We start from the raw sequence: 27,126 nt of genomic DNA, 5'->3' as shown, positions 1-27,126 counted from the left end.
TTGAAAACCGGAGGAAAGTCCATGGCCCCTCTCCCGTGAAGAATGCACAAACATGCTCAATTTGTGCATAGTTTGGGGGTGTTCTCGCACTCCCTGGGGTTCGTGCACATGGAAGTTAAGAACTCTGGTTCAACACTGGGGGTGTGGGGGTGGCGGGGGTGGTTCCACGCGCCGGCCAGCAGCCTGCCAGTTCCCCAGTCCCACAACGGGCCTCCCTCCTGGCAGCCATGGGTGCTCTGCCCTCTGCAGGAAGCAGCGCACAGCTATGCAGCTCCCCCCACCCCCCTACCTTCCCTCTCTCGGCTTGGGACTTTTCCTAAAGTTTGTTGAAACCAGACACCTTGCTCGACCGAGCCCGCTTGCAGCCAGGGTTTAAAAGGCCGCCTTCAGCGCCCCCTCCCCGCCCCCAGCGGAGACTTCAAAAGGCCCGGCGGGCGCCGCGGCCCCAGCACCTATGAGCCGCCCCCAGCTCTCGGAGCCCGCGCTGGAGCCCGTGGACGCAGAGCGGCCGAAGTTCGAGCGCAGGCGGACCGGGCCGGCGGCGCAGTCCCGCGCGCCCATGCCCCTCCCGGTACCCCTGCGCTCCGCGCGCCCGCGCCCCGTTTAGGGAAGGGGACCTCGCCCCCCCGCCCCCGCGCCCACGGCTGCGGGGACCCATGAATACAAATGCCGTTAGGCGCCGGAGGAAGGACCGACCGGCCAGCCTCGCACTTAGGAACCCAGTAAGTGCTTGGGGGCTCCTGGAGCGCTGGGAAGTGTTCTGTGCCTGTGTGTGTGCGCGCGTAAAGGTGTGCGCGTATGGGGAAGTGGGTACACGCGTGAGGAGTAAATGCGTGTGTGCACGTGTGCGGTAGGCACTCTCGGAGATCTGTGTGCAAGTGAGGGTGTGCGCGCGTGTGTGCACCTGGGGTGTGTACACGTGTGGGGACGATATGGCCAGGATGGTGTGCGTTTGTGCCTGTGTAAGCATCTATGTGCATGCGTCTGCGAGTGTAGAGTATCAGCGTGCGCCTGAGCCCAGATACCTGAGGATGCATTTCGTGTGAACCTAGGAAGGGTGCGTGGCTGTCCCTGCATGTGACCGGGTGTGAGCGTGTGTCTGAGTTTGGGGAAAGCGTGGATACGTGTGGAAGTCTGTGTGTGCACTGGCGTATAAGTGTAACTTTGCTCGTGAACGAGTGGCAAGAGGAGGTAGAGGCGGAGGGAGCTGTGGTCCCAGGGCCGGACTGGGGTTGTGGATGTGAGAATTTGCCCGAGGGCCAAGGTGTGCAGCTCTTAGCTCCAGTATGGGATCCCAGGGAGTTTTTGTCGATTCTGGGGAGGTGTGTGAGGGGGCGGGGGTGCGGTTAGATTCCAATTTCTGACAGAAGGGAGAGAGAGGGTGGCAAACCTTTAACAAGCCCACTCTGTGTGTTCTCCAGGGCGCTCCGAGTCTGGAAGCGCAAACTTTTGGTGGGCGGTGGAGGTCAGGATACTGGTTGTCGTGGGAGTCTGGACACCAAGTCCTGGTCCTAGCTCTGTCCCTGAAACTGTGGGTTTCTTCCAGGAGTAGAATTTGGCCCTTCTCCCTCTACCCCAACCCCCCATTGTAGGACCCCCAGCCTCACCAGTCAGAAGTTTCTAATCTCAGAACGGTGATCAAATCACCGTGAAGCCCTGGGCAGCCCCTGCCTCTCTGTGAATCTGTTTCCCCATCTATAGAAGGGGGAGGGGGGCGGGTGTCCCCGCGGGGCTGTAGTGGGCAAGCTAAGGCTGTATCCTTGGCTGCTGCCGGCAGGGGCAGCAGGGGCAGCAGAGGGCGGCCCGGCGCGGGGAGGAGGGAAGGTGGAGAGACACCGCGGGCCGAGACTTTAAATCGCCTTCATTTCCCCCAAATCCTTCCTTTTCCTCTCCTCCCCCAGGCCGGCGGGGAGGCAGCTTCCACCGCCCTCCGCGCGCCCTCACCCGGCCTTGCTCTGCCTCCGGGGACCGCCAGCAGCCCGCCTCCAAAAGTTTGATCATCTCGCTCTCTCTTTTTCTTGCTTCTTCTTCCTTTTTGGTGGAAGCAGAAAAGGAGCGAGGCAGGGGCGAGCGCGGCGCCCGGACTCCTGGGACCATGGGCCTGGCGCGGGCGCCCGCAGGGCCCCAGCCGCGCTGCTTGCCTGCTCGGGCGCCCCTGGGCGCGGGGCTGCGCTGGGGGCGCGGGTGCCGCGCGCTCTGAGCCGGCCCTGGCGCGGCGGGGCGAGGGGCTGGCGGCCCCATGGGGCGCGCCCACACTTGCCCCCCGGGTTCGGGAGCATGAAGTAGGGGCCTGCCATGGGAGCGGGATCGGCGCGGGGGGCCCGAGGCACAGCGACGGCGGCGGCGGCGCACGGGGGGTGAGTACGAGCTCGGGTACGCCCCTTCCCCAGCTTCCTGCTGCTCCAATCTCGGGGAGGGCCGGGGTTCCCCGCCACGCGGTCGCTTCCAGCGGAACGTAAGCTTCCTGTCCCTTCCTGCGCCCCCGCGAGGCGGGACGTCAAGGGTTAATAGGGGCTGCGCCCCCGGCCGGGCGAGAGTTGGCGAGCGCTGCCCGCCCTGCCGCGCCTGGCCCGGTTGCCCGATCCCGTTGGGGCGGGGCAGAGCCAGCCCGGGGGGTCGGGGTGGGGTGAGTGGTGGCGCCTGGAGCGGCCGGCGGGGTGCGGAGGGGGGCTTTTTGGATGCCTGGGGGAGGAGGGAGGGTCTCCGTTTGGGGCCGTCTCGGTGTGTTCCGGTGTCTCGGTGTCTGCAGGTCCCAAGCCTGTACGTCTCCGTTTCTATCTGTTCTTGTGAAATTGTCCGCAAGTTTCTAGGTCACCAGGTCTCGGGTTCTGCTCCTGTCTCCGTGTCTGTGTGGCTCTGCACGTCCCCGCGTTTCTGGAAATCTCCGCGTGTATGTGTGAGTCGGCCTGAGTCTGTGTGTCTGTTTCCTGCTTCTCGGTTCCTGTCCCTTTCACGTGTGTAAGCGAGAAAAAGTGAGAGCCAGCATGTCAGAGCAGAAAGGGCCCTGGGCGATCACTGTGCGGAACTTCTCAGTGTACAGATGGGGAGACAGGGCCGGAGAGGGGCAGGGACTCTCCCAGGAGCGGCTGCGCGGAGCTGGGGCCCAGAGACTGGGATTCCCAGCGTGTGGAGTAGGATTTGTAAGAGAGAGTGAGCCTGTGCTAGAGCCGGCGCAGCGTGTGGGTGTGTGTGGGAGCCAGCAGCATGCAAGCAGTCCCTCGGGGCCTGTGGACGGCGCTCCTCTCTTTCCATCCTGCCCCCAAGGACACCAGGACACTCCCCAGAGGCTGTCAGGGCTGTAGCTGGGCCCTGCCCCCTCTGAGCTGGAATCCGAGGGATGACACCCCTCCTGTCTTCCCCATGTCTTGGAAAAGCTGGCTGGTTGTGATTCCCCAGCCCCGCACCCCCTCACCGCAACACACACACACACACACACACACACACACACACACACGGCACCAATGAGCACACTGCTGACTCATTTTCTCCAGAAGACCCTGCGCCAGGGTAGATGCCAGCAGTTGGGCAGAAAAGTGGTGCCAGGCGAGCACCCCATGATGGGGCTCCAGCTTTGGGCAAGTGGGCTGCCACACTGCTCAGAGGCCCAGTCTCTGCCTTCTCCTGCCTGCCTGCCTCCCTTGCCATCATGTCATCTTCCATCACGTGCCCTCTGGCTCCATCATGCCTCTGCTTTCCAGCATGCCTCTGCCCCTGGACCCTTCTGGCCAGACCAAACTCCATGTCCTGTCCATGGACACATCCCTGGCCACTGCTTCTTTCTGTTTCCTCCCCGTACTCAGAAAATTCTCCCTCTCCTGTGCCTCCACCGGCCCTGCGGACCCCCAGCAGCCAGCAGCCTCCTGGTGGTCTCTGTTCCTTTCTGAGCACACTCCCCCTGTTCTTTGTTGGCATTTTCTCTCCTCCATCTCAGTCCAGGGACCCTCTTGACACCCACATGCCTGGCTTGGCTATGCAGAGTACCATATCCACTGGTGGTAGGGGACAGCAGTGAGACACGGAATCATGTTCGTGGGAGGCAGGTGGCACCACAGGAGGGCCACGAGGCTTGCCATCAGGCAGGCTCGAGTTTGAATCCTAACTCTGCTACACGAGCTTGGGTGAGCCACTCTGCTGCTTGTTCTTCTCTTCCACAAAACTGGCACCTTGTTCCCAGCTGGCTGGGTTTTGTGAAGATGAACAGGACCATGCTTGTAAAGGGCTTAGAACAGGGCCTGGCATGTAATAAGTGTTCAATAAACAGCAGCTGGTATTTGTATTATTCCCTTCATGTTGAATGGGTGTGTGAGTCAATGGGAAAGTTCTGGGCTGCATCCTGTCCAGATGATGACCTGTCTGTGTTTCCATGGAGGACGTGGAAGCTGTGAAGAAAGCCCAGGCATAGCCATCTGGGCACAAGGGGTCTGGCCAGTCCATGGAGGCAGTTGGGACAGGTCCATCCGACTTGCTGCGCTGTAGTTCCAGTTAGCTCCCTTTTCAGCTTTTACCCCATATGTGAACAGCCAAGCCTAGTGTCCATAGGGACACTTTCCCTGTGCATTTCTGTGGCCTGGGTCTCAGCTCAGAGCCCTCAGTGACAGTTGAAGCTGGTGTGGGTTTCCAAGATCCTGTGGGTTTCCAGTTAATAAGGATGGAAGAAAACTATCCAAGCAGGCTGCCGGTTCTGGCAGTGTAGTTACCCAGGAGTAGCCCCATTTGGTGCACTGGCAGAGGGCCTTTTGCAGGGCATAGGAACACCTGGGTTTCCTGCTTGGAGGGCTGTGTGGCCAGACGATGTTTCCGTGCGATGTTTCCTCGCAGCTCCCATTTCGGCTGCCTCCTGGCCACCCTGGCCTCTGTGCTCTGGTCTTCCCGACATTCTGGAGCCCTGGGTTCGCAGAGCCAAGGCCCACAAGGCAAGTGGTGAAAACAGAAGTCTGGAAGAGCAAAGCCCTGAGGCAGCACAGGCACTAAACATGATTAGCAGTAGCCTAAACAGGATTGGAACGGGAGCAAAAGAATTGGCAGGGCCTCCCTCTGAGAGCCAACTTTCCAGGCCTGGAGCTGACTTAGATGACTCGTTGGCTCCCTGGGTTGCATCTCTGTTCCTGCTGGTGAAGGCTGGAGCTCCGGTCTCTGGCAAGTAGGAAGTCCCTGCAAATCTCCAATTTCTGCTCCAAGGAGACAAGTCAAATGAAAAGGACTATCTGTTAAGTCATAGACTTGAAGCATTGTGTGGCTTTGGGCAAGTAACTTTCCCTCTCTGGGCCTCAGTTACCCATCTTTGCAAAGAAGGGAGAGAGAGGACTAGAATGTGACTCCTAGATGATCTTAAATGGCCTTCTCCCACTCCGACATGCTCTATACTTGGCAAGTTTATGAGTCAAGTGCACACAGAATCCATTTCCAAGAGGGTCCGCTGCATTTGTCAGGGAGAATGAATGGAGGCGGAATACTTTTGTAATCGGCCTTCAGGGCTAACGTCCTCAAGTTGGAAGCCATGGTGTTAGGAAGCTTAATTGAAGAGAAGATTCTGATTCCATGTCTCCTGTGAGACTTCTTTCTCCTGACTTTCGGGGATTATAAGGATTTATCCTCTAATTCTCTGCAGAGTAGTCACTTTGGTATAGCTGTAGCCAGGGAAATCGACCGAGAAGGACATGTGTGGTTTTTGTACTTTCTCTTCCCCACCTTGCCTTTCTTTATCAGTTTGGGAAACTTCCTAACTTCCTAGGAAGTTTGGTATGCGACATAATCCGATGAAGGACTCAAGGAGTGAGGGCAGGTGCCAGACAAGGGCCAGGAAGAGAGGGGACTGGAAGGAGATGGAACAGAAATTAGTGGGGTTACAGGAACACAGGAAGGCAAGGGGTAGTCTCTTCTGAGAAGGCATTCACAGAAAAAATGAGTTCTCAATTTGGGAACTGCTGAATGACAGAAAGTACAGTCAACTTGTTTATTGCAGGATTTCTCAGAGCCTTTGATATACAGGTATGCTTTCTGGATTGTCAAGACTGGGATGCAGGGGACAGCTCTTCCCTAATGTATCTGGCCAATTTCCTAGAAAGCATGTCTCTGGTGGGTGTGGGAAATACTATTGAAGAATTATGAACCCAGACGCTGCCCAGGATGGAAGTACCTGCCTTCCCTGAGCCTCAGTATTCTCCATTTGTCTAATTAAACAAAGCTGCCTTTTATTTCTCTCCAGGGCTCATGCTATTGCCATTTGCTTCAAGGGAGCAAGTCATGCCAGAAAGGTTGGCCCTGCCCTTCTCCCCAGGCAACCCCAGGGCAGCTTGACACTTTGACCTTTAGTCGTTGCCCATGGTGAGCTGGGGGCCTGGCCCCATGAAAAAGGCATTCTCCCAACAGTGGCAGCAGATTGGAGAGGATGAAGAGGAAGGACCAAGGATTATCTTGGAGCAATTCTGGAAAAAGTCAGAGCAGGGGAATTAAGGCTTTGGGAAGACACTTTTTAAAGTCCAGAGTCCCATAATACCAGGTAATATTAATTCATCTTATAAAAATATACTGGACACTTCCTATGTGCCTGCCGGGGGCTGGAAATGTAAGAGTGAATAAGCCCAGCATGGTGGCACATGCCTGTGATCTCAGCTACTCGGGAGGCTGAGGTGGGAGGAGAGCTTGAGCCCCGGAGTTCAAGTCTAGCCTGGGCAACATTGTGAGACTCTGTATCAAAAACAAAATGAAAAAAAAAAAAAAAAAAAAAAGTGAATAAGACAGGCGTCCTTGTCCTTTAGAGACTTAGTCTAGACAGGGAAATAGGAGAGTAGACAGTGACCACACATGTGAGACCCACTGTAGTGAGGCATGTGCAGTGAGCTGCGGGAGGTGACACCCATGCTGGGATCTAATGGATGTGCAGGAACTGACCAGGCAAAGGAGTAGTATCTACATGATGGGAGTAGCATGTGCAAAGGCCCAGAGCTGGAGAAGACGTTCAGGGAACCATCATTGGCATCTGAGTGCTGTTTCAGCTGGTTTACCTTATGCTGCAAGTAACTGAAGACCCAACTCAAAATAGTTTAAACGATAAGGGGGGTTATTCCCATATCAAGAGGCCTCAAGGAAGAGCAGTACTAGGGTTGGTGAACTTAGCATCTCAACAGTGTCTTCAGACACCCACTATTTTTCTATTCTGCCATCCTCACGTGCTCTTGGGGCTTGTTACCTGACGTGCCCAAAATGACTGCAGCAGCTCTGAGCAGTATGTCCTTACTCAACAGCATACGGAGGCTTGAAGAAAACCTTCTCTGCTTTCTCAGGGTCTCTAACAGGCATCCCTCACCTCTCACTGGCCACATTTGGGTCTTATATGCATGCCTAAACCAGTCACTGGCATGGCAAGTGAAATTCTCAGGATCAGCTTAGATTTATCCAGATTCACGTAGGATCCTGTAAGTCCATGCCTATGTGAGCAAGCAGGAAGGACGGATGTCTGTGGATATGTAATCACCAGTGTCTTCACCATGCCCACAATGACAGAAGCTGTCATCTAAGGTCCCCAGGGAGTCTGGGAAGAACCTAGGGTTCCAGTTATCAACCCTGGCAAACAGGTTTCCTAGATTACGTGATTCCACAGAAGCACACCATCCTAGCTTTCCTCTTGGAAATGCATCCTGGGCCTGTCTGTCCCAGCCTTAGCCCTCACCACCCACCTGACACAGCTCTCTTCCTGTGCCCCGGCTGTCTCTGGCCACATGCTGCCCTCCCCTCTGCCTGCCTGGGGATCAGATACCCCAGGTGGCTTCGGGTGTCACTGGTGGCTGCTCCCACAGGAAGGTGAAATTGTATCATTGCTTTTGCCCGTCGTGGCAAGAGCCACAGAGCAGAACTTTAACCCTTCCTGGCCCCAGAGTGTAGGGACAGCAGGGACCATCTAGGGGAGTATTTTGCATGAGCTTATTGAATCCTCATTCCTGACCTGCGAGATAGGGAACATCAGCCCATGTTGTAGAAGACAAGACAGGCTCAGAGAGGCTGAGCAACTCATTCGGGTTCATACAGCTGATAAGTGACAGGGCCAGGTTTGCAGCTGGCTCTGTCTAACTCCCCCATATCCCCTCTGTTTTCTTTCTCCCACTTTCCATTAGGATAAAGCCAAGTCAGGAGCTGCCTTCACCCACACTGGTTCTGGTTAAGGGGTCTCCTCTCTCCTGCCCTGTGTGGGGATTGGTCTTCCCACTGACCTTTCATCCCTGGCTCTGCAGCCCATTGGCTGGGGTCTGGGGAAGGGTCTCAAGATCATGAGGCTGTAGTACAGATGGGGAGACTGAGGCCCAGAGAAGGGGAGGGGCTGGCCCCTGGTTGCCCAGTGAATCAGCATCAGATTTTGAGCTGGACCCTAGATGTTCCAATGACCAGGGCAGGGCTTCCTGTGCGCTGCTTCCTGCCCACTGACCTTGGCTAATCGATCTGTGAAAAGCAAGGCTGTGTTTGTGCATGTAAGCAGGTTCTCACCGAGAGGCTGTGCCTGGAGGCCGGGAAGAGTGGGCTGCTGCTCTGATGGGGTCCTAGAGCCTGCACCTGGCCTCCTGCCTTCTGTGGGCAGGACTAGGGTGAGACTGGGACTGGTGTCCACGCCCAGCTTCCCCAGCCGGATCTGGGTGTGAGGGGGTGGAAGCTGATGCCGCCTCTGCTTGTGTCTCCTGGTCTCTAGGGGGTTTCTCTTCTCCTGGATCTTAGTCTCGTTTGCCTGTCACCTGGCCTCCACCCAAGGAGCTCCTGAAGGTAATTCTGTCTTCTCTTTGTCCAGGGGGAGACAAAGGAGAATGGAAAGGGCCTGAGAACTCAGGGGTAGGAGACAGCGGTGCCTGTAATTGGAACTCAGTGCCTCAGTTTTCCCATCAGCAGAATGGAGATGATAATTGGCAAATTCTCTTTAGGCTTGAAATAATCACATTTGAGGCCAGGTTCACGCCTGCAATCCCAGCACTTTGGGAGGCCAAGGTGGGTGGATCACAAGGTCAGGAGATCGAGACCATGCTGGCCAACATAGTGAAACCCCATCTCTACTACAAATACAAAAATTAGCTGGGCGCGGTGACACATGCCTGTAGTCCCAGCTACTTGGGAGGCTGAGGCAGGAGAAACGCTTGAACCCAAGAGGCGGAGCTTGCATGAGCCAGATCGCGCCACTGCACTCCAGCCTGGCAATAGAGGGAGACTCCGTCTCAAAAAAAACAAAATCACATTTGAAGTTTTTGTAAAGGGGTAGGAAAGACTGCAGAAATGCAGAAGGGGGATGCTTGTGTTGTTTCTGGGGCAGAATTTGAGTAAGTTACTCCGGTTTTAAGCCTCGGTTGTCCCTGTGTGTCCAATGCGTGCTGTAAGAACTGCTTAAAAAAACAAAGCATTAAGCATTAACTGTCATGGCCCAAGCCTGCGATCCCATCTTCCCCTTCCCGTGAGATCCTGCTTTTCCCTCCTATGCCTGAGGGGCTGTCCAGGGGGCTGGGGCGGCGATGGACTGGCTCCACATCTGCCCAGGGAAACTGAAACCTCTCCCACATCTGTTTGTCAAGCAGCCGCATGCCTCTGAAAATAGCCGCCCTTCCCCCGCCTTCACGCCCAGCCCGTGTGCTGGGGCAGGCAGCCTGGCACGCCGGGAGTCCTTATGGCCTGACCTGGCCACTCGGCAGGGATTGGGCCCCTGGGAGGGCAGGTCTGTGCCCGGAAGATACTTCTGCTGCCCAGCAACATTTTGTGCAAATGTCATATTTTCCAAGCTTGCTATTTCCCCCACAAAGTAGGTGAACAGCTGTCCAGAGTCCTGAGTCAGGCACTGGGGCGGGGGGTTGGGGAGAGGCTGGAGCTGTGTGGAGCCAGGTTTATGTAATAAAGGGATATTGTGGGGGCCAGCTGGCAGGCTCCTTCTATCTTGGCGTTGGGCTGAATTTATTTCCCTGTCCCCCATCTCTTCACCGGTGATGGGATGCTGGATGTGTCTCCACCCTGCTTTCCAACAAACCTGGGAGGCCCCAGGCAGAATAGCATCATGGCTAAGCACAAAGACCCTGGAGACAGGTGGCCTGGGTTCAAACCTTGGCTGTGCCTTTTTTGAGCTGCAAGTTATTCCTTCTGACTCTTCCGAGCCCCCTATGTAAAGTGAGGATAATAAAGAGTACCTGCTCCATAGATTGTTGAGAGGATCAAGTGAGATCATACCTGTAAAATACTTGGCATATAGTAAGTGCTCAACAAGTATTAGTTTTTCTTATTGGTGTTAATTAGTTACCTGAAAAATTCGGGCAAGAACAACCCTTTCCTATGCCCTGCGGGGCCCACAGTGGTCAGAGACTCACGGCAGCTCTGTGCTGGTCGCCTTTGCCAGGTGTCAGGGTTTGAGACTTTGCCCTTTAGCTGCAGATGGTCTTTGGGGGACACCTGGAGACTGGCTGGTTGTCAGCTTAGAAGCCCACCCAGTGGATAGGGGAAACCTCACCCGTGCTGCCTGGCCCAGCCAGTTGTGACTATCTTTGGGTGAATGCAGGTTGGCCCTAAATTCCATGTGTGGAGAGGGATGTTAGCAGGCCTGAGGAGCCCTCCAGGGGTTGTTGAGTGGGGACTAGAGGAAGGACCAGGTGGCTTCCTGCCCTTACCTCTTGTCCAACCAAATGGCTCCTCCCATTCTAAGTCCCAGTTTATAGTGAATAATAGTGAATAGTATTTCATGATAATAAGAGAGTTTCAGTGATTAAAACAGATACCACTAAGAGAATCCTTAATCAGTAGTTTATTTTAGCTTAGAACCTGAGGGAAGACAGATGGGAGAAAGGATGGGAAGGAGGAGTTTGAAATGAAATGAAAGCCCCTTGGGTCCTAAGGAAGAATAAGGGTCTTAAACTCAAGCCAACCTGAACCAGCAACACAGAGCTATAGAATTCTTAGGACATTGCAACACCTGTGCTATCTCAAGGTCTGTTTCTCTTGTCTTATAGGCAGGGAATTGAGGTCCAAGTGTCAGTAAGAGACTCAAGCAGAGTTACTCAATGTGGGGCTTGGGTGAAGATGATGTGGAAGATGACCATTTCATCCTCCTAACAACCCTATGGTGTAGGCACTCTTTACAGCCCTGTTTTACAGTGGAGAGAACTGAGGCTCAGAGTCCAGGTTCACTGCTGGTCTTCTTAGGCTCTACATTTTGCCCTTCTGACTCCAGAGTCTGCTATAGAACCATTATAACATGCTGCCAGCACTCAGGTTCTCAGTTTCCCCCAGGAAACTGTCCCTCTATCCATTCATCCACCCATTCATCTGCCAATCCATTTACCCATCCATTTATCTATCCATCATCCATCCATCCATCCATCCATTCATCTACCCTTTCATCCACCCATCCATCCATTCATCCATTTATCTATCCATTCACCCATCCATCCTCTATCTACCAATTCATCTACCTATCCTCCATCTTTAATCCACCCACCCACCATCTTCCATCCAGCCAAGCCATTATCCATCCATCTATTCATCCATCCATCCCATCCATCCATTCATCCATTTATCCTCCACCCACCATCCATATGTCTATCTACATATTCATCTATTATCATTTATCCATATATCTATCTTATCTATCCATCCATTCATACCCTTTCATCCACCATCCATCCATTCATCCATTTATTAATTCACCATCATCATCCATCCATCTACCATTCATCTACCTATCCATCCATCCATTCATCCACTACCCATTCCATTCCATCCAGTCAGCCACTATCCATCCATCTATCCATCCCATCCATCATCCATCCCATCCATACATCCATACATACATCCCATCCATCCATCCACCATTCATCTACCTATCCATCATCCATGCGTTCATCCATCACCCATCCAGCCAGCCAGCCATTATTCCATCCATTATCCCTTCATCTATTCATCCATCATCATCCATCCCACCATTTATCCTCCATCCATCCGTCCCATCCATCCTCCACCAATTCATTTACCTAGCCATCCATTCACTCACTCCACCCACCCATCCATCCAACTAGCCAGCCTTATCATCCATTCATCATCACTTCATCTATTCATCCATCCATCCATCCATTCATTTATCCATCCATCCATCCATCTATTCATCCATCCATCTATACATCCATCTACTCATCCATCCTTTCATCCATCCATTTATCCATCCATCTATACATCCATCTACTCATCCATCCTTTCATCCATCCATTTATCCATCCATCCATCCATCCATCCATCCATCCATCCATCCATCCATCCATCTCCCAGTTGTCAGCTGAGGACCAAACGCCAAGTGTTGCATTCAACCCCCAGCACAACCTTTGCAGGGGGTGATAGGGAGAGAGCGTTCAGTACTCAGGGCCTATCTTGCTGAGCTCAGGGGAAGGGCCCTGAGGACCTGATCCAGACTCAGATTCCAGAGGCAGCTTTTCCTTCCCTGCTGAGTCAGAGCTCAGGAGCCTGCTTTGCAGACACTGGCAGCTCAGCTGACTGAAGGGGTCTAATGATCTGGGAGGGGAAAGGTCAGGAAGCCTTTCCATAAACACTCTGGAAGCCCTCCTTTTGCTTTTGCTCTGGCAAGCCCTGCTGACATAATTATTGGGTGGATGTGACCTGGCCGACCACATTCAGATATCCATACACTTTGCCAGAGGACAGAGGTTGCAGGGATGCTTTGATTGCTTCCCCTTCTCCCCCCAGAGCCCTGCGGGGAGGAGGAGGAGTCAGCAGAAATGCCATCACCCTTCTGATAGCAGATAGCAGCCCCGTAGCCTGGTAGAGACACCTTGGGAGTGGGAAGGGGAATGGGTGGGTCCCTGAGGAGATGGTGAAACCTGTCAGACCCCTGGGATATCCTTTACCAAGCTCTGGTGACAGGTCTATTCTTGTCACCCTTGTCCCTCACTTATGGGACATCTCCTGGAGGAGATGGCTTTCCTGGTGGAGAAAAAGGGGAGTATAACATGTCACTGTTGCGCAGCCTCTAACACTCTCAGCAAGAGTATTTGGTGATTATCATTACTTTTAGTATTAGTTATTATTTGAAAGTGCTGCTTTTGTACCAGGCACTTAAAAAATGTATTCACTCATGTAACTGTTACATCCTTCTGAGGTTGGGACTGTTACTATTCCATTTAATAGATGGGAAAACTGAGGCACTAAAGTCACAAGATTAGTGTTAGGGGTAGGATTAGAACTTAGGAAGTTTGGCTCCAGAGTCTGTTTTTTAACCCCAGTATGCAAGATTATGCAGCCAGATAAGGGGTCACAATCCCTGCCAGATGGTTCCAACGCTGCCCTCTCAGCCACCACCATGGGGCGGCATTATTTTTAGATGAATGAAAAAGGACCAGGTAGCTGTGGGTGGACTGTCCACATTGTCTGTGCCCCTTAGGTGGTGGGGGTGGGGCAGGCTGGAGCAGGCCCTGACTGTGTCCTCTCCCCTTTTCCTTCCCTCTCAGATGTGGACGTCCTCCAGCGGCTGGGCCTCAGCTGGACGAAGGCCGGGAGCCCTGCACCCCCGGGAGTCATTCCTTTCCAGTCTGGCTTCATCTTTACGCAGCGGGCCCGGCTCCAGGCTCCCACGGGCTCCGTCATTCCTGCCTCCCTGGGCACAGAGCTGGCGCTGGTGCTGAGCCTCTGCTCCCACCGGGTGAACCATGCCTTCCTCTTCGCTGTCCGCAGCCGGAAACACAAGCTGCAGCTGGGCCTGCAGTTCCTCCCCGGCAAGACAGTCGTCCACCTGGGGTCCCGGCGTTCGGTGGCCTTCGACCTCGACATGCACGACGGGCGCTGGCACCACCTGGCCCTCGAGCTCCAAGGCCGCACAGTCACTCTGGTGACCGCCTGCGGGCAGCGCCGGGTGCCTGTCCTGCTGCCTTTCCACAGGGACCCTGCACTCGACCCCGGGGGCTCCTTCCTCTTTGGGAAGATGAACCCGCATGCAGTCCAGTTTGAAGGTGCTCTGTGCCAGTTCAGTATCTACCCTGTGACGCAGGTCGCTCACAATTACTGTACCCACCTGAGGAAGCAGTGTGGACAGGCTGACACGTACCAGTCCCCACTGGGGCCTCTCTTCTCCCAAGACCCTGGCAGACCTTTCACCTTCCAGTCTGACCTCGCCTTGCTAGGCCTGGAGAACTTGACCACTGCCACACCAGCCCTGGGGTCACAGCCAGCAGGCAGGGGACCCAAGGGGACTGTGGTACCCGCCACTCCCACCAAGCCCCAAAGGACTAGCCCCACAAACCCTCACCAGCATGTCGCGGTGCGAGGCCCAGCCCAAACCCCACTTCTGCCTGCCAAGCTGTCAGCCAGTAACACACTTGATCCCGTGCTCCCAGCCTCTCTTGGTGGCTCTACCAGAACGCCTCGCCCTGCAGCCGCTCAACCATCACGGAAGATCACAGCCACCAAAATCCCCAAAAGCCTCCCTACCAAGCCTTCAGCCCCTTCTACTTCAATTGTCCCCGTGAAAAGCCCCCATCCTACCCAGAAAACAGCTGCACCTTCATTTACAAAGTCAGCCCCACCCACTCAGAAGCAAGTACCACCTACTTCCCGTCCAATTCCTGCCAAAGTATCCCGTCCTGCAGAGAAGCCCATCCAGAGGAACCAAGGAATGCCCAGACCCCCACTGCCCAGCACCCAGCCCCTACCTTCTACCACCAGCTCCTCTAAAAAACCCATTCCCACACTAGCTCAGACTGAGGCCAAGATGACTAACCATGCCAGTAAGCCGGCCTCTGCCCGCACCAGCACCCACAAACCTCCCCCATTTACTGCTTTATCCTCATCTCCTTCCCCTACTCCTGGTTCTACCAGGACGACTTGGCCACCAGCCACAATGGTGCCTCCAACTTCGGGCACCAGCGCTCCCAGAACAGCACCTGCCATCCCCACTCCTGGCTCAGCTCCTACTGGAAACAAGAAGCCCACTGGATCGGAAGCCTCAAAGAAAGCCGGACCTGAGAGCAGCCCCCGGAAGCCCATCCCCCTCAGACCTAGGAAGGCAGCCAGGGATGTCCCCTTGAGCGATCTGACAACCAGGCCTAACCCCAGACAGTCCCAGCCCAGTCAGCAGACCACCTCAGCCCTGGTATTGGCCCCAGCGCAATTCCTGTCCTCCAGCCCCCGGCCCACGAGCAGTGGCTATTCGTTCTTCCACCTGGCAGGATCTACGCCTTTCCCTCTGCTGATGGGGCCTCCGGGGCCCAAGGGAGACTGTGGTTTGCCGGTAAGACTGAGTGGGGTCTGCATGCTGCGTGGAGCTCCAGTGGGGGACTGGGGCATTGGTCAAGTGGTTGCCCCTGGTAAAGAAGGAAAAGGAGCAGCTTAGAGCAGGGAGCTGGTTATGGGCACATCCTCGGCTCCAGCCAAGCCCCTGGCTCCTCTGGCTCTGCTAAATGCATCATTGCCTACTCTGCTCCAGATTCGTGATCCACTGGGACAGACTTAAGTCTGGTGGTTAACCCCAGGTGAAGAGCACCCCCGGGCTTTGGTTGGCCCAGGTCCAAGCCCATTCTTTGCTAACCCAGCTGCAAAGGTCGAACAGCTTAAGGAAAGCCCGTAGCTGTCTGGCCCCAGATCATGCAGTGAGTAAGCGGCTTCCAAAGCCCTGCTCTCCCAGCTCATGGAGCAGGGGTCCTTCTGGCCATCAGCTTGTCTGAGAGTTGCAGACAAAGGTCACACATGGGGAGCTCTGGATATGTTTTGTTTGGCACGTGCAGTGTCCTTTTTTAAAAATCCAATAAGTTACTAACATTTGAAAAATGTGAGAGATTTCTTATAAAAGACTCAGCAACCAGCTTCTCTTGGAAAGTGGGAGATGCAATGGCGCTTGAGCCACCCCATTAGAACAAGTCTGTTCTTGTCTGTGCTGGTCCCCACTTCTCCTGACTGAGTCTTCCGACCTGTCCTTTCACCTGTTTATGTTACCTGCCTGCCCAGCGCCTGCAGGGGTTTGATTTGTAACCCGCCGTAGGAGTTTGGGGTGCGGAAGATCAGCGTGGGCCAAAAGGAAGAGGAAGGGAGAAGAAAGAACACAACTTGCAGGATGGTCTCAGGGTCGATATCTCTGGCTTGCCTGGGACCGTCTCCAGGGGCAACGACCTTCCCACAGCTGGAGGCCAATTCCTCTGGGTGGGGAATGATGGGATGGCGTTTCCAGAAGCCTCGGGGCTCTGCTGTGTTCTCCCGCCTTGGAGACGACCACCGTGTGGTGGCCTCTCTCTCTCCTTCCTGAAGCCGGCTCTCCCACTGGGCTCTGTGTTTGAGGTTAGGGCTCCCTGCAATGCGGAGACAGTGGCAGATGCTGGGAATTCCCAGGCCTTCCAAACACACTTAATGAGTTTTAATAATCATTAGGAATAATATTTATCCAGCCTGTCTCCAAGGGGACTGAGAGTCCGCCTTTATTATAACCATATTGTCGAACTTATGGAAACTGTATGCATTGCTTTGCAATTATGTCAACGTTCTGCTCAAGTTCCGTGTTCTGAAATTGGCAGCGTAGAGAGTTGGGAGCCACCTCTTTCTTGTGGAAAGAACGAGGAACCCTTTTCACCTCTCCAGCCAACCCAGGCCAACTCTGGCACCAAGTGCCTTGGGGCCCTGACAACTCAGCTTCCCACGCTGTGTGTGTGCTGGGCTCAATGGTGGTGAGGTCAAAAGGGGAATTGTCCCCTCCTGACAGGACATGGTGAGGTCCGTGGTCTCAACTCTGGCCACACAGCACAACCTAGCCGTGAGGAGGAGGCCAGCCCTCCCTCCCAAGAATGTGTGTGGTGTGGAGAGAGGAGAGGAGCTGGCTCAGGGCAGATTCTATAGAATCTTGGGTCTTCTGTATGTCTGAGTCAAATACTTTTTCCTGGGGCTCGGGGCTCTGGGTTAGCAGGAAGTGAGGCCTCCTGCCAAATCTCTTTGAAAAAGAGGGGGCACTGAAGTGAACCTGGTCAGTCAGTGGATGCTTGGGGATGACTTAGTTAGACTTTCCTCATTGGGCAGATGAGAAAATTGTGCTCAGAGAGGGCCAGGACCTGCCCAAGGCCACGCAACATGGAGGAGGCAGAGCTGAAGTTTACATTCCAGACTCTAGACTCCAAGACTAGCACATTCCATCCCACTGCCCCGAGTGTCCACTCTGAGGCTCTGGGACTCAGATCTGGGGGACTGGGGGCTTCAGACAAGAGTCACTACTGTCCCTGTCCCTGGTCTCAAAGGAAGGACTCAAAATCTAAAGAATCTCTTTCTTTCTTTCTTTCTTTCTTTCTTTCTTTCTTTCTTTCTTTCTTTCTTTCTTTCTTTCCTTCTTTCCTTCTTTCCTTCTTTCCTTCTTTCCTTCTTTCCTTCTTTCCTTCTTTCCTTCTTTCCTTCTTTCCTTCTTTCCTTCTTTCCTTCTTTCCTTCTTTCTTTCTTTCTTTCTTTCTTTCTTTCTTTCTTTCTTTCTTTCTTCTTTCCAGACAGGGTCTCACTCTGTCACCCAGGCTGGTGTGCAGTGGTGCGATCACAAGTCACTGCATTCTTAATCTCCCGGGCTCAATCCATCCTCCTGCCTCAGCCTCCCAGGTAACTGGGACTACAGGCACATGCCACCATGTCCAGCTATTTTTTTCACTTTTTTGTAGAGTCTGGGTCTCACTATGTTGTCCAGGCTGGTCTTAAACTCCTGGCCTCAAACGATCCTCCTGCCTCAGCCTCTGAGAGCACTAGAATGACAGGCTTAAGCCACTGTGCCTGGCCTAAAGAATCTTCTGATTCGATAACCCATCAAGTTTATGAGCTACTTCCACAGGCACGGTGTCTCCTTTAGGACCTCATGGAAACTGGTTGAGGAGGGCAGTCTGTGTGTGTTCACCCCTGCCCCGCAGATGATCCAACAGGGGCTGGAAAGCGATAAAGGACCCGGCCAAAGGCACCCAGCATGTTCCTGAAGGAGCTGGGATGCAACTTGTGGTGCCTGACTTCTGGCCAGGGCCGAGGCTCTTTCTGCTCTTCCAGCCCTGACTTCTGAGGACAAGGGGAAGACACCAACCTGCCCAGATGACATCCCTGCCTCAGGCCCCATGCTATCCCCTGTCCCCACCCTCCCCCAGCTTGGAACATAGACTTACTCCAGGAGGAACCAGGTAGAATCTTTGTCCACTGTGTAGCAGATGGCAACCTGGTCACTTCTTCACCAGATACCAGAATAATGTAATGGAAGAGGCATCTTTGAATGGTGATAAAATGAACTCTCATTCTTTCTGGCCTCTGCTGTCTTCCCTTGACCCCCATATACATCCAGGATCTAAGCCCAGCAGAGCAGAAGCTCCAGCTGCCTGGGAGAAGAGCTTAATTGTCCCCCATCTGGGGACATGCAAACTTGGGTTCAAATCCTGGCTCCACCCCTTTTAGCTCTGACTGATCCATGCTGAGCCTGTTTCTGTAGAACATAAGATGATAATAGCTCCCACCTCTGGTGGGGAGGGTGGCCTGAAAATGTGCGTAAATTTTATTTGCATATAAAGCTGTAGTAGAGGCTGGGCGTGGTAGCTTACACCTGTAATCTCAGCACTGTGGGAGGCCGAGGCAGGTGGATCACTTGAGGCCAGGAGTTCACCAACATGGTGAAACCCTGTCTTTACCAAAAATATAGAAATTAGCCAGGCATGGTGGCACACATCTGTAATCCTAGTTACTTGGGAGGCTGAGGTAGGAGAATCCCTTGAACTCGGGAAGTGAAGGTTGTGGTGAGCCGAGATCATGCCACTGCACTCCAGCCTGGGCAACAGTGTGACTCTGTCTCAAAAAAAAGCTGGAGTAGAAATGAAGTAAGTTGGGCCATCTTACCTAGTTTTGCTGAGTGACTTTGGGGAAATTCTTTCCTCTCCCCAGTGCTCAGTCTCCTACTGAAACAGAGTGTTGGGACAGCTCTCCCCCTTAGACATAACTGTGCGGCCTTTCAGTGTTTTAGAGAGGTGCAGTGGCTGTGTTTGCATGTGCAAACCTGTTCCTTGGGGTTCAGGGCACAAGAGCAACTGGCAGAGGCTGAGACAGAGTTCTGGGCCCAGGCCTGCCAGGAGTTGTAGCTGCTGAGTGAGGGAGCTCTATGGGAGCCCCAGGAGGGGGGAGCATGGAAAAACTGAGCTTGGCCCTGGGTGAGTTGGGGCGGGGAGGCCGCGGTTCACAGCGCTGCACAGAAGCTGCACAGAAGCCCCACGCCTGAGAGGAGGCGAGTCAAGGCCTTATTTATTCACGATCAGGCCACTGGCATTTGCCCACGCTTGCACTTTTTGCAAATGTCCCGTCGGGAAGACCCAGCTAAGGGCCTGGCCCACAGCACGTGCTCTGTGACTATCTATCTGTGAAATGAACGAAAGAAATTGATCCTTATGAAATGCAGGTCGTCCTGACTCCCAGACGGGGCTCCTTGAGGTTACCCAGAACTCTGCTGTCAGGCAGATGAGGAGGCCATGTGGACTGCAAAAGCACGTAGTCTTTGGATTTGGGACGAACCTGGGTTTGAACCATTCCCTTATCCAGCCATCCATTCAGTCTTTGCACAATTGTTAACTGAATGTCTTCTAGATGCCTGGTGCTGTGCGACCTTTGGCAAATCACTTAATCTCTCTAAGCCTCCATTTCTGCCTCTATAAAATGGGGATACGGTGCCACCTACCTTTCCAGGGTCGTTACATGGATTCAGTGAGATGCGGGAGGTAAAGCACATATGAAACCTGGGTCCTGGTAGATTGTCGTGGCTGTGATTGTGGACTGATGGTGGGTGTCGAGGTGGTGACTTCGGTGCACTGAGAGAACTGGGAGGGTCTGGACATAGTCTCACATTTGCTTGGAGAACTGTGCTATGAAAATGTTAACCTGGGGCTAGTCGGTGGAGCAGGGACAGCTTGGGAGCCTGAATGGATGAGTGTCATGACACATGTCAGCTAGACAGGAGGGGGTTTAGGGGAGGACTGCCCCATTTTTTTTTAAAGCCAGACCAGAAGGTCCCAGGGAAAGGTGTTCCCAGAACCTAGTGAGAGTTAAAACCTTGAGCAGGGGTCTCCCCACAGAAGCAGGGGCCATGGGAGGACACAGCTACAGCCAAATTATAGCACAGCAGAGAGAGCATAGGGAGAGAAATAGCCTGTCCTCCCTTCTGTGCACTCTCTTTCTGGGGTCTCCCATTGGCCAAACCCAGCTGGAAGCTAGAGGTCAAGGAAGGCAGGGGTATAATCTGTAGAAGTCAGCTTCCCAGGGCACAGCATGGATCTGGGGAGTAAATGGAGAAGAACCAGCATGCACATGCCATCTCAGAATATGGGTATTATATTCCCATTTCACAGCTGGACAAACTGAGGTCTGGAGGCCCAGGGAGATGAAGTAACTCACTCAAAGCCATACAAAGCTGTATTGATGCCAAGAAGCTCTGTTCCAGAAGGTCCTTCCTAGGACAGAGGCTGGGGAAGTCTGGGTGCCCTGTGGGAATTCTTAGGAATAATCATGAGCTCAGATAATCAGAGATGGGAGAGCCCTTTGAGGCTCCCTAACTACCCCCAACAGGTTACAGACACAGAGTCGAGGTGTAGAGATCAAAAGGACATTGCTCAGGGTCACACGGTAGTTAGCCGCACACCTAGGTTCAGACTTTTGTCTCCTAAACCCCAGGCCTGTAAAACCTCTCGCTTACTGCCAGGGGCCATGCCAGCTAGCGCTGGTTTCTTTCTGCAGGGCTTGGCAGGCAGAGGCTCTTGTAGCTGGACACAAGGGTGGACTTGTTCCGTAGGATGGGGATCCCCTAGATCTGGCTGTCAGAGGCCAGGACCCTTGGGGGAAGCCCTGAGGGGTCTGCTTGGCTGTTTCCATGGCTCTGTTTGCGTGCGCCTGGAGCCCAGGCCTCCTCCACCTCCCCAGGCAGGCCTGAGCCCCCGCTCTGCTCCCCCTCAGCTCCGGGCCCTCTCAGAGGCCCCGTTGTTTGCAGCGTGAAGTGGAAAATCCCACCCCGGCCTCGTGAATCATCCCAGAGTCACCCGCTCAGGCTTCAGGCCCTGGAAAGAAATGGCAGCGTTTTTCCACTGCAGAGAGAACAGGCAGGGTCTCGGATCAGGGGAGAGGGGCCAGGGGGCACCCACCCATGCTTGCCACGAACAAAGTGGGCACTGAGTAGGGGAGGGTCCAGCCCATGGCTAGCACTGGGCAGCTGGGTCCCCACCCAGGTTGAAGGTCTGGAGTGAAGGGATTGGCCAGACCTGAAGCTAGGGCCGGCCCATCAAGGAGTCGGCCTGTGGGCTGACATCACCAGGCTGGATCCTGGGTCCTGAGTGGCACTCAGAGTCTGCTCTGCAGATGTGGTGGATGAGGTCAGACTCTATCCTGGATGCCCCTATTTCTGGGGCAGAAGACATGCCAAGAGGGAGTGTCCAGGCCTCTGCAGCTGCAGCCCCACCAGGGTCCGTGAAGGAGCTGCACCCACGGAGCCTGTTCCTCCCCAGAGTCCTGGACAAGCCCTTCACCCCCCTGGGCCTTGGCCTTCTCCTCTGTGACATGGGAAGAATCTTGCTTTTCCTCTTCACCTGATAACGTAGCAGAGGAAATTACCCCCACCTTGGCTCTCCGCAACTCAGGAAATGCCAGTGCCAAGAAGGTTCCAGGATCTTTACTTCACAGATGCCCACAGAAGGGAAGGGACTTACCCAAGGCCACATACCTAGTTAGAGTCACACTTGACCAAGATTGTGTGGCAGCTGCCCAGGGTAGGAGAACAGTTCCAGTGGTCCTGGGTTTGAATCCAGGCTCTGCTTCTTGTTAGCTGTGTGGTACTGGGCAAGTCACTTTGCCTCTCTGAACCTCCCTCTGGCTTCTTATCTGTTGAAATAGTATGGTATACCACAGTGTGCTTCGTCTCAGCCCCTTGCTTTTTCTTTAACTCTGGGTCCACCTGGGACAGTTGGGTCAAGGAGGGCCTCCTAAGAAGGGACATCTCTTACTGTCCCCTAGAAACAGATGTGAAGGAGGGTGGCTTAAAATTTTGAGTTGAGGACGTTCCAGAAGCTTGCTTAACAGAAATAACAGCTAACATTTTTTGAGCATCAACTGGGTGCCAGACACCAGGATTAGCACTTGTTATAGATTATCTGTCGGCTAGGTGCTATTATTAACCTCATTTTACAGCAATAGAAACAAAGGCTTGGAGCCTGGAAATAGCTTTGCTCAAAGCCACCCAGCTAGTAAGCAGTGGGGAGGGGGGGGTGCCCTATGTGAACCCAGGCCCTTGGCGTTACACCATACTCTATTGCCCAGAGGCAGCTGGAGAGGAGAAGTAGGTAAGACTGGCACCCAGAGTCCAGAACCTGCAAAACCAGACAACTCCTCTACCCGGCCATTGAGCTCTGCCGACAATTTGGCCAGAGGTCCCCAGATGCTCAGAGGTAGCTGGGACTTGCCCGAGGTCACAAAACAGTCCCTCCTCTTTCTGCTCAGGGTTGTTGCCCAGTGACCTTGGTACCCATATCTGCCTGTCTGGATCTCTCCTCTGATTTTTATTCATGGACGAGCAAGCACGTGGTGTTCACAGGCCAGAACTGTGAGCCGAGGCTGCCCAGCGTGAGATCTGGATTAATTACCAGCCAAACCGGACTGGGTTTTCAACACCGATTTTAACTCTGGGCAGGAAACCTGGAATCTCGTTGATGGTTATTTGAAACAAATGAATTCCCCAGGCCTCACACATCCTCGAAAGCCTGGCTTCCTTTGAAGGCTTCAGGCACAGTTCTTCACATCAGGCGCTTAGTTAATCCTCATTTACTCCTTCGAGGTAGATGCAACAGTAGTTGTTGGACCCATCTTAACAGGGAGCATCTGAGACTCAGATAAGTGGGAGGAACTGCAGGAGGTCTGCAGTTATTAAGTGGTAAAGACAGGATTTGAACAAAGACCAGCTCATGGTTTAGTAAGTCTGCTCGGCTGCCTCCCTTCCTGTGTAAAGAGAAAAGAGATGAAGATACACAGATGTTCCTTAAATGCTGAGCTTCAGCGTTAGGTCTTTCACTTGTGGGAAATGGGGAGCTCTTAAATGTTGTTGAGCAGGGGAGGGCTTTTGGAAGGTGAATGAGGCTGTGTGGAGGAGGACTGCAGAAGGGAGGGAGTGGAGGAGAGAGTAGAGGCAGGGGGACCACTGAGGGGGCTGCTGCAGGTTCTTGGGGAGTGGTGATGAAGGCTGGACCATGCTGTGACCATGGGAACAGAGAGCACATTTGAGTGCCGGTTACGTACCAGGCACTGTGCTACACATTTATCATCTCTCATGTCATCCTTGGAATCCCATGGGGAGTGTTTTATTGCCTCCGTTTGTATGGGCATAAGCTGGCTAAAGACTTGGGCGTTTTGTCAGTGACAGGCAGGGATCTGAACCCAGGCACGTCTGATTCAAAAACCCGTGCCGTGCTCTGTGTGCTGTGCCGCCTCTTTGTGGGGCAGAGATACTTCGTGTGACCTTGGCCAAGTCCCTTCTCTGTTCTGATTCTGCAGAGAATTTGGCTGAGCTCTGAGGTTTCTGGCTGTTTTATTTTATGAAACGTTTGACTAAGCCCTGGGGATAGAAAGATGACTCATATCCCCTTAGTTCCTTTGAGGAGACCGTCATCTGATGGGAGAGACAGGCTTCTAAGCAGATAATTCCCCAAGTAAGACAGTGGTCTTTAAAATAGAGGAAAAGAAGGGACTTTGTCCAACTAGGGGAAGGCTTTCTGGAGGAGGTGACACCCTAAGTTAGCTGGGTGATAAAATGATGAGAGCTTCAGTGACTGAATAGTAGCTACCAAAGCCCAGAAGCTCCAAAGACCATGAGTTTCTCAGGGAAGGGACCTCAGGGGACTCCTCCTCTGAGCCGTGGACTATGCATGCCCACAGCTGTAGGCGGGATTGTTGAATGACTGTTTGAGCCCATTCTCTGCTGCCAGTGAGCACTGTCTAATGCTGTCTGTCTTGTTTTTTCCTTAGGGTCCCCCTGGGCTGCCTGGGCTACCTGGAATCCCTGGTGCACGTGGGCCTCGGGTGAGTTATCTCACGCTGTCCTTTGAAACTCTGGTTGGCTGTTTTGGCCTGCGTCTCACTGCCCCAGAGGTCTCAGGTTTGCTGTGTGTCCTCAGGTTCTTCCCTCCCCATCTCTGGCACCCATATTTTGCTTTATCCATTTGGAGTGGACTTAGGGCTCTCAGGCATGCTCTATGGACAGATATGGCATGGAACAGCAATGACCTCTTGTAGGTCTCAGTTGTCCATTGGGGATATCACCCTTTGCAGCTTGGGGTGGGGAAGGTGGGGAAGCCTGAGGATCACATGCCCTCGGCTGATAGGCTTCAGTGTTTCTCCAGGAAAAAAGCTGACTTGGGGAATATATGGCCCTTGCATCCCTCTTCCTGTTTCTGCAGGGTTCTCCTGGGGTAGGGATGCGGACATAGGTACCTGGAGGGGCCGTGCCAGGGAGGAATTGAGTTCTTCCTTCTGGAGAGAGGCCGGGCTTGGCAGGCTGCAGTGGCTCGCTGAGCTAGCCCAAGTCCCAGAGGGAAAATAAAATAGCTCCTATGTGATGTCCTGGCACCTTCTTTTATTCTGCCTTATTTGACCTCTCACGCCCACCCCAAGCTCCCATGGGACAGTGTGATCATTCTCATTTTAGAGATGAGGAAACTGAGTAGGAAACGATAAAACCAGGACTGGAACCCAGGCTCTTACCCATATGCTGGAACCCTTGGAGATCCCCTTAGAGGGAGACCTACCTGCTTCCCTTAGAGGGCTGAGACCAACAGCACCCGGCATCTGTGCCCAGGCTGAATCAGCCTTTCCCACGCTGGGTGCCTGGTAAGGCCCTGGCAGAGATAGCTGCCTGGGGCATATTTTTAGCTCTGAGCCCAGCGAATGGTTCTGGTTATGCAATTACCCAAGCCTTAGTTCCCTCCAGACCTGGCCCTATGCTCCCTGGGCCCAGGGCTCTGGAATCTGCCATCTGAAGCGGCATTTCTTCCTGGCTTCAGAGCCTGCATGAAGCACGTGCCCTCGGGGGACCACATAGATATCGCAGATGCTGCTAGCCCATGGCACCGTGCAGCCTGGGACCAGGATGAGGCCGTTGACCTAGGCAGCCTACTCCCTTCCCCAACCTCCTGAGCCCCCCAGCCTCTGCGGTTTTGCTCTGGCTGTCCTCCTTTGTAAACTCCTCCATTCATGTCTAAGAGCAAACACCACCTTTATTTCTGATGACCACTCCCTTCTTGGAACTCCTGCAGTGGTTCCCTTGTTCCCTCTGGATGGCGTGGGCCATTTTCTCAAAGCTCTCATTGACCACTGAACTCTGTTTGCTGAGCCATGTGTGCAGGATCTCATTCCACCTTTCCAGCCATCCTGAGAAATAGGTTTCAATCTATTCCCATTTTACAGATAAGGAAACCGAGGCTCAGAAAGGTTTAGTTACTTCAGATAAAGTTAAAGAGAGTAAATGGCAGAGCCAGGATTGAACCCGGGCAGTCTGCCTCCAGAGCCTACCATTTTTTTTTTTTTTCTTTTTTTTTTTGGCCAGAGTCTTGCTCTGTCTCCCAGGCTAGAGTGCAATGGAGCAATCTGGGCTCACTGCAACCTCCACCTCCCAGGCTCAAGTGATTCTCCTGCCTCAGCCTTGCAAGTAGCTGGGATTACAAGCACATGCCCCCACACCCAGCTAATTTTTCGTATTTTTAGTAGAGACGGGATTTCACCATGTTGGCCAAGCTGGTCTCAAACTCCAGACCTCAAGTGATCCACCTACCTCGGCCTCCCAAAGTGCTGGGATTACAAGTGTGAGCCACTGCACCTGGCCCAGAGCCTACCATCTTAAGCATCTATTGTGCTTATTTTTCTGGGTACTCACCTGAGCCACTTCAGAGATAGGCCTTGGTTACCTCTCTCTCCTACATGATGCCTAGCAGAGTGCCCTGCGTGCAGGAGATGCTGGGCAAATGATTGGTGAAGAGTTTTAATCTAAGAGTCAAGAATATTTCCACCAAGAAGTTGTGGAATCTTAGGCAAGTCCCTTCCCTCCTCCTAGCCTCAGTTTCCCCATCTATAAAGCCTGGGGTCATGGTAAGGCGTTTCTAAGTTTTCACCTAGCTCTGGGTGAATGACTTTCCTGACACGCTTCTAGGCTCTTTCCCTGCAAGCCACCCCAACCCCCCCCGCCCGCCACTGTACCATCATCCTGTTTCTAGACTGGAAATTCCATATATTATAAAATTCTAAAGATAATAGAATGCTGGATTAAACAATCCCAGCTCCTCTCTGCACAGATGGGGGCTCTGGAGGGGCTTAAGGAGGGACATTCTTACCTGAAGTAGCCCAAAGCTCTGTGTCTTGCCCCTTCCTACCTCCACATATTCCCCTAGCCCATGGAGGGATGTTGGGGAATCCCAGAGACTCCCCCACCTGGCTTTCTAGGCTGCAGCATTTATAGAATCAGTCTGCTTGGCTTTCAGTCAACTATGTGCCTCGTTTCTCTGCAAGGCTGGAGAGGGGTGGGGATGGTGGGGGCGCAGGGAAACAGGAAGCCCCCACCTTCAGAAGCTGCAGATGGGGGAGCTGAGTGCTCTGGCCCACCATCTATGGGGCAGCTGGGGGCATGACTGGGGAGAGGCAGCCACCCCTGACCTTGTGCAGCCCACGCCTGGCTCTGGTGGAACTGGGTGTCACGAACCCCTCCTTCAGCACCCCCTCCCAAACTCTGTCCAGTTCCCACTGAGCTTGTGGTTAGACCTGGTTAGACTCCATGAGCCTGGGCTGGTGTAAACATCGGGGGGTGTTCCAGATTCCTTAGAGACTACTGGGTCCCAGTCATTTACAGAACAGAGGGCGAGACTGAGGCTGGGGATTGCGAAGTGGGGCTCAGAACTGGGACCCAGTCTCGATGCTTCCAGGTTTTGTTGCATGCCAGGAGACAGTGTTTGGTGGACTGCAGGGGAGGGCAGGAGGGCTGATTATTTTGGAAGGAGGGTCACAAGTGGCACTGAGAAACTCCCCAGGCTCAGTGTGCTCTGGACACTGTTCCTTCCCGGTGCATTCGGAGAAGGGGAGGGTCCCAGTTCAGGCATCAAGGAAGAGAGGAAGAGGGAGGTGCCTTGG

At 53.7% G+C, this 27,126-nt stretch overlaps 1 protein-coding gene across 3 annotated transcripts in view; it reads left to right on the top strand.

The window, feature by feature from the left end:
* The first annotated feature begins 577 nt into the window (after positions 1-577).
* COL27A1 (collagen type XXVII alpha 1 chain) overlaps positions 578-27,126 on the top strand; it is a 161,273-nt gene continuing 134,724 nt past the window's right edge. For 2 of the 3 annotated variants that reach the window (XM_017875935.1, XM_017875933.1), the window contains exons 1-4: positions 1,810-2,357; positions 8,678-8,748; positions 13,464-15,238; positions 23,980-24,033. In XM_017875935.1, coding sequence (XP_017731424.1) covers positions 2,296-2,357; positions 8,678-8,748; positions 13,464-15,238; positions 23,980-24,033 — 1,962 coding nt within the window. In that variant the 5' untranslated portion in view covers positions 1,810-2,295. Of the gene's footprint in view, positions 723-1,809; positions 2,358-8,677; positions 8,749-13,463; positions 15,239-23,979; positions 24,034-27,126 lie in introns of those variants that run through there. The other variant, XM_017875934.1, reaches the window with a different exon arrangement.

Source organism: Rhinopithecus bieti, unplaced genomic scaffold (assembly GCF_001698545.2).
Source record: "Rhinopithecus bieti isolate Rb0 unplaced genomic scaffold, ASM169854v2 scaffold_9997, whole genome shotgun sequence".
Classification (NCBI taxonomy): domain Eukaryota; kingdom Metazoa; phylum Chordata; class Mammalia; order Primates; family Cercopithecidae; genus Rhinopithecus; species Rhinopithecus bieti.
Note: the sequence above shows the minus strand (reverse complement) of the source record. Positions and strands in the feature narration are given on the sequence as shown.